This window comes from Herpailurus yagouaroundi, unplaced genomic scaffold (assembly GCF_014898765.1).
Source record: "Herpailurus yagouaroundi ecotype Mexico unplaced genomic scaffold, PumYag 100, whole genome shotgun sequence".
NCBI classification, from domain to species: Eukaryota; Metazoa; Chordata; class Mammalia; order Carnivora; family Felidae; genus Herpailurus; species Herpailurus yagouaroundi.
The window spans coordinates 54071839-54084928 of record NW_024412391.1 but is presented as its reverse complement, the minus strand read 5'-3'; the positions used below and the strand labels follow the sequence as shown (position 1 = coordinate 54084928).

General features: G+C 35.9%; 1 protein-coding gene across 3 annotated transcripts in view; it reads right to left on the bottom strand.

Annotated features, from left to right (window-relative positions):
• Nucleotides 1–13090, bottom strand: part of CRPPA (CDP-L-ribitol pyrophosphorylase A) — a 345176-nt gene that overhangs the window by 62260 nt on the left and 269826 nt on the right. The window contains exons 10-11 of one of the 3 annotated variants that reach the window (XM_040472525.1): nucleotides 6224–6298; nucleotides 5528–5599 (exon numbers count right to left, since the gene is read on the bottom strand). The exons of 1 other annotated variant lie outside the window; for it this stretch is intronic. In XM_040472525.1, the coding sequence (XP_040328459.1) occupies nucleotides 6260–6298 (39 nt within the window). In that variant the 3' untranslated portion in view covers nucleotides 5528–5599; nucleotides 6224–6259. Of the gene's footprint in view, nucleotides 1–5527; nucleotides 5600–6223; nucleotides 6299–13090 lie in introns of those variants that run through there. One more of the 3 variants, XM_040472524.1, reaches the window with a different exon arrangement.

The following is a 13090-nucleotide window of genomic DNA, read 5'->3' as shown; positions in this document are numbered from 1 at the left end:
TTAAAATCTCCACTTAATTATTCCTGCTCTTAGTGAATTACTGAGTAGGGATCTAAAATCTAAATCCAATCTATTTTCCCAGTAGGCAAGCATTCACCTGACCGGATATCCTATTGATGGGACATTCACCTTAATTTGGCACTAAAAGCTTTATAAAAACACTTTTACTTTAAGTCTTTTTCTCAAAAAACATTCTCACTTTTGCACAGTCTGTTAAACATAGCTTATATTTTAGTGATTAAGAAATGTATAATGCATTTCCAATGTGTCAATATTAAAAACGATTTTCTGTAACAGTGGCAGAGTTTTACTTATAGAAAACAGAATAGAACAAAAACATAGAGAAGACTCTGAAAGCTACTTTTCTGTAGAACGATTTCATAAGTCTATTTTCTCACCATTTGTTTTCTTACCTAAAACTAAGATTCATGATTCTTCTCTAGCCATCTTCCCCAACCCTCTCTCCCAGAAAAATGCAACCATCTGTATATTTTTAATTAATAAAGCCTGCAAGTTTTATTTATGATTACACATGACAAAAGAGAAACACTCAGAGATTAAATGATCTGAGTTATACAAATGAACTAGCAATAGTACGAGGAGCACAGTGTGTTTAAATTCGTTGTATAAATTAAAGCCAGATACTTTATTTATGACATATGGGGAAAAGAGCCATATTTCTAAAATATGTTCAGTCATCATCAGTTCCAGGAACCAGATCAATGCCATAAACATATTCCAGTGATCGAACAGCAACATCAGACTGCATGTGCTATAGCAGCAATCCACATATATAAGCACCACACATGAGAAGTCAACAATTAACTAACTTCCTATGTTCGTTTCGTCAGATGGAACCCACATGTAAATGTAAAATCAAAAATAGCCCTTTCCCTAGAAAATACTTAGGATGAGGTTTTGAAAATGCCAAAATTGCTTTCTTCCACCTCTCTCTCTCATTCCTCCCCACCCACTCCAGTCTGACTGCTATAAAGATCAACAGAACCCAAACACAAAAATGCATAGCTCATGTGGGTGAGCTTGGTCAGAAACACTTCTGTAGTGGTTCTGCCAGGTGTACTGGCAGAGCCTTCTGGAGACTGAGAGATAGAGATGCCAGTCTATCTTCATATTGTAAAATCTTCAGATTGAACAAGGCCAGGGAGGTTGTATCTACATTGTCATCATTCCTCCTTCATTTAAAATCTCCAAAATCCCACATTAAATTTTTCCCAGTTAAAAGAAACTGCAAAACTCCCTTGATCACGTTCTATCTAAACAAGAACATTTTATGGCTCCCCCTTCTTTCACTATTTTTTAAATGTTATACATATTTATCTAAATATCCAAAATTAAACCTATGTTTCTGTTCAAGAGGCTTTGGTAATTATATCAGTTTTGCCTGTTTTCATTTGCAGACCCTTAAAAGAAAGGAGATGTAAGTGATACATATTTCTCTGTTTAAATGGATCTTTTTAATGAATGTTTCCAATATTGTTGTTATTGCCTAAATTATTTTTAATAGACCATAAGGTAGGGAATTTCCACAATGTTTGTTAGTTATCAGTTAGTTAGAAATGCACTGGCCTCTAGTACCTCCAGTATCTCCTTACTATCTACAGTGCTAACTTTAAATTCTTTGGACTATTTCACAAGACTCAGAGCATGGCCTAATTCGGTCTCTGCTCTCCACTGGCATGAACCCAACACTCTATGCTGTTAAGTTCCGCTCCTTCCCATCTCTTCATCTTTGTCAATTCCTTTCTATTTGCTTTTCTTTTCAACATAACAATACAACCCTAATATTGTTCATAATCTCTTCAAGAAAGCTTTCTCCGTCTTTTCCAACCACTGTCATCACCAATTTCTATGAATTCGTGGAAAATTCATTAGGTCATAAGACAAACTGATATCTATTTGTTGCTCCTAGGTGATCGCATTGACTCAGTTCAATTTCATCATCTAATTGATACACTCTGTAAGCACAGGAAATAAATCTTGTAATTTATTTTGGACATCTATTAACAGATACTACCTATATGGAGGGTGATCAATATCCCAAATATATTAAGAGATTAAAATATTTTCTGCCCCAGATTTTCCAAGAAGTAAGAAAGATTTCTACTTATTAGCTATCTTACTAGGATAAGCAAGTTCATCTCTGAGCCACTGACACCTTTGTTTAAAATAAGTATAAGAATACTCAGTTTTCACTGACTTCTTTGATTTCTTTGAATATACTATGCATATCTTGCCTCGGGCTCTTCATTGTGCCTCAATATTTCTTTTCCATCTGTTTATCTAGTTACTTCCTCTCTATCCTTAAATATAACATTCTTACAGAAGCTTTCCTTCTTATCCCTTCCTCCTATCACTTTATTTATTCAATGACCATCCTCCCTGGTAAACTGTATCCTGCTAGAAAGCATGGATTGCATAGTGTTATTCCACACTGTGTATTCAGTGCACTGTGTAAATATGTGAATATTTGTTATTGAATATTTGCTTTTTTCTTCTTTGATCTTGTTTTTATCTTGTTTTGATTTGTACTTAAAATATCATAGTTATTTTTCTTATTCCTTGATGTGTTTCTTGGCATTGGATGATAGTCACCAAGCACCATGCAATAATTTGAAGTGGTAAAATATAAAATTATGTTATTTATATAGGTAAAATAAGATCAGGCCAAACAGTTCAAACATGAGTCCACATCCTCTTTGAGTGAACTGGAAAAACAGAGGATTTGCAGTCAATGCTAAGTTAGCTGCTCATTTTGATAGCCATAAATACTTCTTACAACCTGAATCATGATAGACAATATGGCTTAGTTTTAATGACTTACTGTGAAGCTATTTAGAATTAAGTGAACAGAGAAAACGCATTCTATGATGGGGAATGAAATGTAAATCAGAGATGCTTCCTTGGACACAAACCATTATTAACAGGTACTATACTGGAATAAATTCCCATGACCAACAACATGAAAATTGTAAATTGACAGGCATTAGTATTTTCGTACATAACGTCAGTTTTTTCACTCTCATTCAACCTGCATAAATAGGAATCCAGACTGCTACAAGTTATTAAGACTGACATGAAACACACACAAACACACATGACTGACAGCACCAAAATCAGAAGTGACACTGACATTATCAATGAAAAGAGATGACACTTATTATTAACACAAGAGAGTTTGAACTTCAATGACTCAGAAATAGTTTATTAAAAGTCTAAAAAAAAGAAATCTCAGTCTATACAAATAAATTCACCAGTTCAATTTAGTAAGACTGAAGGTTAAGGTTAATCAGTACATTCTAAAGGGGAAAAAAGGAATATATCCTATGTGACTTTATTTACAAAACTGTTAATGAAAATCAACTTTCTTGACAAACAGGTAATGATGACTACCCAAGCAGTTACAGTAAGACTAGGCTGACATTACTTGGCAAACCAATGGTCCCTGAGGGGGCTTCTCAAATAAAAATCACAACCACACACAGCTGAAGACTTGTAATCAATGCTCATATATGTGCCAAATTTTGTTAGGGAAATTTAAGGCACCTAAGATTTAAAAAATTGAAATCCAACTCCAGAAACATTTTGTACTACTTCTTAGCTGGCAGAACAGTACCATCATGCCTGTCTTATACAGATGAAAAAAGACCATGGAAATGTTATCTTATTTCCACTTTAATACCTGGTTTATATATTCCCTAACTTATAAAAGGCAAGATATCATTCAAATGGATAAAAATACTGCTGGGGCACATTGAAAAGCACCTGCATTACATTAACAATAAAGAAATGAAGGACAGGAACTCATAAAGCAGAAATACTTCAATCTATTCTCCAAGAAATAAAAGTCTTTTGAAAGAAAACAAGCTTTAACTGTACACTTCTAATCCTACTTTTGTCTAATATATTTATGTAACTAAACATTGCTAATCATAATCTAAAATTGAGGGCCAGGAAAGTGAATTTACCTAAGTAAACTATTTCTCATAAAGGGAGAGAATGACTGCCTTTTACAGTGTACTAAGCATTCAAAGAGGAGCATGCTTACTTAGACAACAAGAATGTGGGCAGTTTAAGGAAGAAATAGTAAGGCTTTAAAATTCAAGAAAGAAAAACAAATTCAATGATGTTTAACGTCCAGCTAACTCACAATGTGAAACAGTTGCCTAGGAATTACCACTCCTGAACCAGAGATCTTTCCGCCTCATGGTGCATCACCATTTCACTAGTGTGTGTCTGAAGGATTAGATCAGGAAAGGAAGTTATAAAATTCAAATGCTTCTTCTGAATGATTGGCAAAATGAGGCAATTTCCAACAGTCCTTTTGACTACTTAGATAATAGGAAAAAAAAAAAACCCTCCTTAGATCCAGAAAAATGAAACTCCTGTACTAAGATAAAATAAGGACAAATGCTAATAATTAAATTATAAAAAATAATTTAGGTTTTCTTGGTAGACATGATAATATACTAGTTTTAGGAAGTTCTAACTTTCTGTGACCAGTGGCCAACATTTCTAATTAGTCCATATATTAAAGAGAATGTTTAGGCCCTAAATAAATTTATATAAACTGTCATAACCAAATAAAATATGGAAGTACAATTCACAAGCATAAAGTAGAATATGATTATTTCTGTGAATTTATAGAACTGATTCTTTATATAATTTCTTTGAGAGAGATATTCACCCATATTGTCCTATTTCCTTTGCAGTAACAGAAAGCAATTAAAATTGTATATATTTAATTAGCAAACAGCTAAGAAACAGAAAACCAGAAAACATATCTTGCAACCCAAGATCTTTAGAAAATTTTTACAGAACAGATTTTTGGCTCAAAGACATTATCTTAAAATCTCTCATTATTGAATATCAAAAGGCACCTGTACAGTATCAGCAAACATTTAAAATGTTCCTTCTACTTTTTCTGTAACTCAGAACTGATTGCACAGCCTTTTATAATTAAAAACACTAATTTACACTGAAACTTAAACAGTGAAATATGTTGTGTGTATTTTTGTATTACCTGTTTCTTTCATATAATTTTTGTTTAAAATGTATCTGGCTGATTTTTAAACTCAAAGCTTCAGCCTCAACTATTTGAGTGTAATCAAAAAGAACACTTGATGTCAAGCTGTTTTGAACAAAGGATGAATTTTCCCTTATAGATAATTGCTTTGGTTCTCTGCATTTCCCTCTTGCCAAAACAAATAAGATATATTATCTATTCTTAGCAGGTATACTAACTCATTGGCCTCTTCCTTGCATCAACCCTCTTGATAATCACAGTAAAATTTTTTCAAGGAGTTTATTTAAATAGATTATAAATATAAATATAAATATAAATATAAATATAAATATAAATAAAAAACAATATTTAAGTAGATTATAAATATAAATATAAAATAAATATAAAATAAATATAAAATAAATATAAATATAAATATAAATATAAATAAACTATGTTACAAATACTAGTATAATTTTTTTCCTTACCTACTGAAATTGCCATTTTAGTCTCATATGCTTTCTTCAACTTCCTCCCAAACTGGCAGAGTATGGCTGCTATTCCACCTGTTACAAACTTTTAATTTGTTAATTAGAAGGGATTCTTACCCAATTCCTCTTCCACCATAAGTAAGGCAGCAGAGACATTGAAGAACCTCTTCTCTGCAACCATATCAAGAGAAGGAGGCAGAATAGACCCTAAAGAGCTTGGCACTCATTGTTCTGGAAATGCAGCTGCAGCTAGAGGTAAAGAATGGTCACCGGGCAGCTGCCGAGGTGAGCTCCTTCCTCACACAGTGGAAACAGAAGAAATGTGGTACACAACATGAGAAATGGGTAGTCAGGAACAAAAAGGGGAAGACAGTTGAAGACAGGTTTGTCCCATAACACAGGCAAATGGAAGGATATCTCTTCCTGTAGAGATAGCCCTGCTGTCCAAAAACTTGAGCTTTAAAATGCCACGTGGTTATATGAATCATTTCCAGGTAAGGGTTTTTTAAAGAGGAGGTTGCTAGTATGTAAATGGTGAGTCAACTCACATTCTGATAATGCAGAAAAATGAAGACTACTAAATAGCTTTTCTTTTATGAATTATACATGTGATTATAAATATTTAAAACTGCGGAGCATATTATCTATCCTACATGACCATCATATAGGTCTAGAATAGGTGTGCAGGTATTGGATAAAAGATACTTACCATGTTAATCTTAATCCATATTCATTTTGCAAACTTTTAAGTAAGACATGAGGGATCCTGGGGCGGGCAGAAGACCTTTTGATCAAAAATAATTTAAGTATCAGAAAGTCAGCAGTTACAACACAGAATAGGAACACTTCTCTCCACAACTAAAACTACCTTCTAACATACTAAAATTCATGATATCCATGAATAAAACACTGATGTATTTTTGTCCTTAACCAAAGAAATCCATAATATTCTAGAGTTCTGTCAATATGTTTTAAATTATGGAGTCAATATTTAGAATTTTCAACTAGTTTAGATAAATATTTTTTAGAGATTTGTTAGTTTCAATGGGCCACTCCAATGATTCTCAAACAAGTTGCAAAGACAGTATCACATGGAAGTCTCCTGGGTAGCTCAGTTGGTTAAGCATGTGACACTTGACTTCCACTCAGGTCATCATGTTGCCATTCTTGGGTTCAAGCCCCACTTTGGGCTCTGAGGTGGTAGTAAGGAGACTGCTTGGGATTCTGTGTTTCCTCTCTCTGCCCTGTGCTCTCTCTCTGTCTCAAAAAAAAAAAAAAAAAAAAAAAAAAAGGAATCACCTGTGAAGCTTACAGAGGCCTAATTCCTATCCCAGACCAATTCAGTGAAAAGCTCAGGGAGTATAACCTAAACAGAAATAAGTAACTAGGCTTCCTCAGATGATTTCAAGGCAGGCTGGGAGAAAAATCATTGTTCTGCCCTTGCATCTAAATCTTCTGTGGAAAACATAAATTGGTGTTCTAAGAAAAACTTTCCCACTGTCAAATATTTGTGAAGTAACCAAGGATAATCATTATATTTAATGGATGTCTGAAGCATTCTTTTAATGATAGAAAATAAGGTATTTCTATTCTCATAACTACAGTTAATGTAATTGAGCAAGTTGTGATTAATACTTTCTGGAAAGAAGAAATAACATATGTAATAGCCTTAAAGGAAGAATGAGAATGGTAATATTTGAAGACTACATGATCTGCTTACAAAAACTAATAAAATCAACATATAAACTCTTAAAAGTAATCAGAAAGTTTAGCACTAAGACCAGATATAAGACTGATTTATAAGAATCAAGAGCACTCCTCTAATTTGCCTCTGATACATATTGAATACAGGAAGCCAGTCACAATACTAAGAAAAACTACTCAGTATGAAGGAATTTGTTAACAAACTATTTAAAGATTCCTATAGAAAAACAAAAATAAAATAAAATAAAGATCCCTATATGGAAACAAACAAACAAACATTAAAGGCCTTTTAAAAGGCATAAAGGACTGAATCAAGAGCTATTTCCTGTTATTGGAGGAGATGATTTAATATAGCCATGCATTCCAAGTTAAACTATATATTCAGTGCAGTCTCAATAAAAATTCCAGCTGCATTTCTTTAGGAATACTCAAGGGTAGCTGACACTGAAACAAGTTGATCGTTATATTGAGAAAAAAATTCAAGTCTTAACATGAAAGTTAGAGTCCTGACAGATTAAATTTCTAAGGATGGAAAGTAAATCAGTAAGTTAATAAAAATAATGTAGGAGAATATATAACATTTACTACATAAGGGTGAGGAAAGACTTCTTTAAAACTCCAAAAAAGTAGGGGTGCCTGAGTGGCTCAGTCAGTTGAGCATCCGAGTTCCACTCAGGTCAAGATCTCACAGTTCATGGGTTCGCGCCTCACTTTGGGCTCCATGTTGACAGCTCAGAGCTTCGAGCCTGCTTCGGAACCTGCCTTCCTCCCTCTCTCTCCCTCTCTCTCTGCCTCTCCCCTGCTTATGTGCTGTCTCTTTCTCAAAAATAAAATTAAAAACCATTAAAAAAGTAAAAAATAAAACTCCCAAAAAACAAAAACCTATATACTTTATGTGTCTATTTACAAAACAGTCTAGAAAAGGCAAAAATACTGGGTCAGAAGGTAATAGATCAGTAGTTGCCATGGATTAGAGGTGAGGGGGCATAAGGAATGCAAAGAAATACAAGAAAAGTTTCTGGGGTGATAGAAACATTTGATATCCTAATTTGGATGGCAATTGCACAATTATATACATTTGTTGAAACTCAATAAACTGTAAATTTTAAAATGTATAATATTGAATGCAAACTATACCTCAATAATCCTAACAAAATTCCCTTTAAACCATAAATTACAAAGTTGAAAACTGATTAACTTACTACATAAATATTAAGATTTATATTCAAGGAAGGGTAGCATAGAAACATTTGGAGAAAAGAGACTTGCAATGTCCGAAAAAAAACAAAGAACAAATACATAAGCAATCTCTGCAAATAAAGAAGACAACAGACACCTCAATAAAATTATGACCAAGGATAAAATCAGATCAATCATAAAATGGAACTCTGTAATGATAATAAGGATTTGAAAACAGGTGCTCATTAGTGGAACATGGAAAAATATATAAAAAGTGAAGAAAGGGGTGCCTGAGGGACTCAGTTAAGTGTCACACTCTTGGTTTCAGCTCAGACCATGATTTCACAGCTCGTGGGTCCGAGTGCCTCAACAGGCTCTGCTCTGTCAGGGCAGAGCCTGCTTGGGATTCTCTCTCTCTCTCCCTCTCTGCCCCTCCTCTGCTCAAGCTCTCTCTCTCTCTCAAAATAAATAAATAAACTTAAAAAAAAAAAAGGTGAAGCAAAACATCAGTTACACCTAACAGTTACACCCAACAAAGGGTAGACTGAGGACTGTCTTATTATCTTTGTTGACTCCACTGACTTTGTCCTAACAGCCAGCTTGAATATTCATTTATTCAATTACATATTTAACCCACCTCTATTCTTAGCTTCATGAGGTTTAGGTTATACAAAACAATTTTTATTTTATTTTTTGCTTTTTGTACATAAGGAAAGACAAAATTAATGGGGTTTCATTGAATGGAGATACTGTGACTCAGGAAGTCTATGTGTTACACAGGTATTCTAATCCACATACATCTGAGGTAGAAAGTTTTTTAATGGTGAAAATGAAAACTCAGATGAACTGAACATACACCTCTGAAATAGCAACAACAACCCTGACAATGGCTTAAATACTTAAGTGCAGGTTCACTAAATGGAACACTGAAAATATGCTTCTAGTAAATTTAAGTGGTAGCCTGAAAACACCATCCTGATGCAACTGAGTTATACAATAACCTCAAGCAATGGGAAAATGCAAAAGTAACAATTAAAATAATAAAATATCAGATAGAAAAGATGGAATGCCAGTTGACCTACTAGAAGAAATTGTTTTTCCTGTAACTATGAGTCATTCTGGACTTAAAGTTGTTGATTTTTTTTTTATTAATCACAACGCCTCTGAACCTAACACCGTCCAAATCAACACTCTGTCTCAAATCTAAAATTTAGTACAAAACCAGATTCTTCTTTAATACAGGCAGTTTAAAATTTTTCCATTACTTTAATTACTGGAAACATGAACTCACGAATTTGTGGGGAAGAATATTTTTTACCTTAAAATTCTGAGACAAAATTCTTATGTAGGCTTTATTTAACAGATGTATCATCAGGAATTTGTTTCATAATATATACAAATCTCATGTCTTTCATAATGACTTTCTTTTATCCAAAGGAGTACAGAGGAAGAAAGGATATGATGGGGTGCAAAAACAAGGCCCCCTAAATCAATGCATGAATTCCTAGTAAATTCTGAACTGCATGTGTTTGTACTGAATCAGAGCAATATTGCAAAGTATTCAAAAACTGAACTATTTATCACACAGAACATTACCCAACTCCCAGACTTGGCCATGGTTGGGAACATGTGGGATGACCTGATAACATTAGGTTTGAAAAATTAAACTGAAAATTGAAACCACAGCACTCAAGAGGCAGAAGAGAATGTGTAATCTGAAAATAATTAGATGAGTTGAATATTAAAACAAAATAAATCAACATTAATGATGGGATTTCAACAGAATATCTAATTTCATAATGCAATATTCAAAATGTACAGAATAAAAATTTTACTCAGGGCACAAAGAACTGGAAAAATCTCAGTTCTCAAGGTAAAAAGATAACCAAAAGACATCATCCTCAAAATCACCCGGGGGGGAAATTATCAGACTTTTAAATGGATGCAATAACCGTGCCCCATGAAATGAAAACAAAAGCTCTTAGGGTAGTCTTGGCAAAAATATATATAAATTGCAACCAATCTAATTAAAAAAAAACATAAATAAATAACAACAACAACAACAAAAACAAGTGTAGAGAAAATGTAGAGAAATTGGAACACCTGTGCACTGTTGGTGGAAATATAAAGTGCTGCAGCTGTTAGGGAAAAATGGTGTGGTAGTTTGCCAAAAAATTAAGCATATAATTAAACATATGATCCACCAATGTTAATTCTGGGTATATGCCCAAAAAATGAAAGCAAAGTCTTAATGAGTTACTTATGTGACAATGTTCACAGCAGCATTATTCACAACAGCCAAAAGGTAGAAGCAAGCCAATGTCCATCAATGAATGAACGGATAGATAAAACATCACATATACACACAGTGGATTTTTATTATTTTATTTATTTTTTATTTTTTTCACACAGTGGATTTTTAAACAGCCTTTAAAAATAAAGAATTCCAGAGTTCTCGGAAGATGGCGGCGTAGGAGGACGCTGGGCTCACCTCGCGCCTGCTGATCACTTAGATTCCACCTATACCTGCCTAAATAACCCAGAAAACCACCAGAAGACTAGGAGAACGGAGGCTCCGGAGCCAAGCCCAGATGAAAGGCCCACAGAAGAGGGTAGGAAGGGCAGGGAGGCAGTGCGCGCTCCACGGACTGGCGGGAGGGAGCCGGGGCGGAGGGGCAGCCTGCCAGCCAAGCAGAGCCCCCAACTCTGGCTTGCAAAAGCGGAGGGGCCAGACGGAGTGTGTTCCCACAGCAAACAGGACTTAGCACCTGGGAGGTCATAAGTTAACAGCTCTGCTTGGAAAGCGGGAAGGCTAGAGGACAAAGGGGGGAGAGTTGCTGAGCCCCGGGACGACAGAGCTCAGTTTAGCAGGGAACAAAGGCACTCTCCAGCGCCATCTCCCTCGCCCATCCCCCAGCCAAAATCCCAAAGGGAACCAATCCCTGCCAGGGAACTTGCTCACTCCACCCAAACACCCAACACTGTGCTTCTGCTGAGCCACCCCTCCGGCAGCGGGTCTGACTCCCTCCCGCTGCCACAGGGCCCTTCCTGAAGCAGATCACTGAAGGAGAAGGGAGCTAAGCCTCCCCCTCCTGCCCCTGTGCACCTTGCCTACCCACCTCAGCTAATAGGCCAGATCCCCAGCACCACGAGTAGCCCAGACGGGCCACGCCACCCCACAGTGAATCCCGCCCCTAGGAGAGGGGAAGAGAAGGCACACACCAGTCTGACTGTGGCCCCAGCAGTGGGCTGGGGGCAGACATCAGGTCTGACTGCGGCCCCGCCCACCAACTCCAGTTATACACCACAGCACAGGGGAAGTGCCCTACAGGTCCCCACCACTCCAGGGACTATCCAAAATGACCAAACGAAAGAATTCCCCTCAAAAGAATCTCCAGGAAATAACAACAGCTAATGAACTGATCAAAAAGGATTTAAATAATATAACAGAAAGTGAATTTAGAATAATAGTCATAAAATTAATCGCTGGGCGTGAAAACAGTGTAGAGGACAGCAGAGAATCTATTGCTACAGAGATCAAGGGACTAAGGAACAGTCAGGAGGAGCTGAAAAACGCTTTAAACGAGATGTAAAATAAAATGGAAATGAACACGGCTCGGATTGAAGAGGCAGAGGAGAGAACAGGTGAACTAGAAGATAAAGTTATGGAAAAAGAGGAAGCTGAGAAAAAGAGAGATAAAAAAATCGAGGATATGAGGGGAAAATTAGAGAACTAAGTGATACACTAAAAAGAAATAATATACGCATAATTGGTATCCCAGAGGAGGAAGAGAGAGGGAAAGGTGCTGAAGGGGTACTTGAAGAAATAATAGCTGAGAACTTCCCTGAAGTGGGGAAGGAAAAAGGCATTGAAATCCAAGAGGCACAGAGAACTCCCTTCAGACGTAACTTGAATCGATCTTCTGCACGACATATCATAGTGAAACTGGCAAAATACAAGGATAAAGAGAAAATTCTGAAAGCAGCAAGGGGTAAACGTGCCCTCACATATAAAGGGAGACCTATAAGACTCGTGACTGATCTCTCTTTTGAAACTTGGCAGGCCAGAAAGAGTTGGCACGAGATTTTCAGTGTGCTAGACAGAAAAAATATGCAGCCGAGAATCCTTTATCCAGCAAGCCTGTCATTTAGAATAGAAGGAGAGATAAAGGTCTTCCCAAACAAACAAAAACTGAAGGAATTTGTCACCACTAAACCAGCCCTACAAGAGATCCTAAGGGGGACCCTGTGAGACAAAGTACCAGAGACATCACTACAAGCATAAAACATACAGACATCACAATGACTCTAAACCCATATCTTTCTATAATAACACTGAATGTAAATGGATTAAATGCGCCAACCAAAAGACATAGGGTATCAGAATGGATAAAAAAACAAGACCCATCTATTTGCTGTCTACAAGAGACTCATTTTAGACCTGAGGACACCTTTAGATTGAGAGTGAGGGGATGGAGAACTATTTATCATGCTACTGGAAGCCAAAAGAAAGCTGGAGTAGCCATACTTATATCAGACAAACTATACTTTCAATTAAAGGCTGTAACAAGAGATGAAGAAGGACATTATATAATAGTGACAGGGTCTATCCATCAGGAAGAGCTAACAATTATAAATGTCTATGCGCCGAATACCGGAGCGCCCAAATATATAAAACAATTACTCATAAACA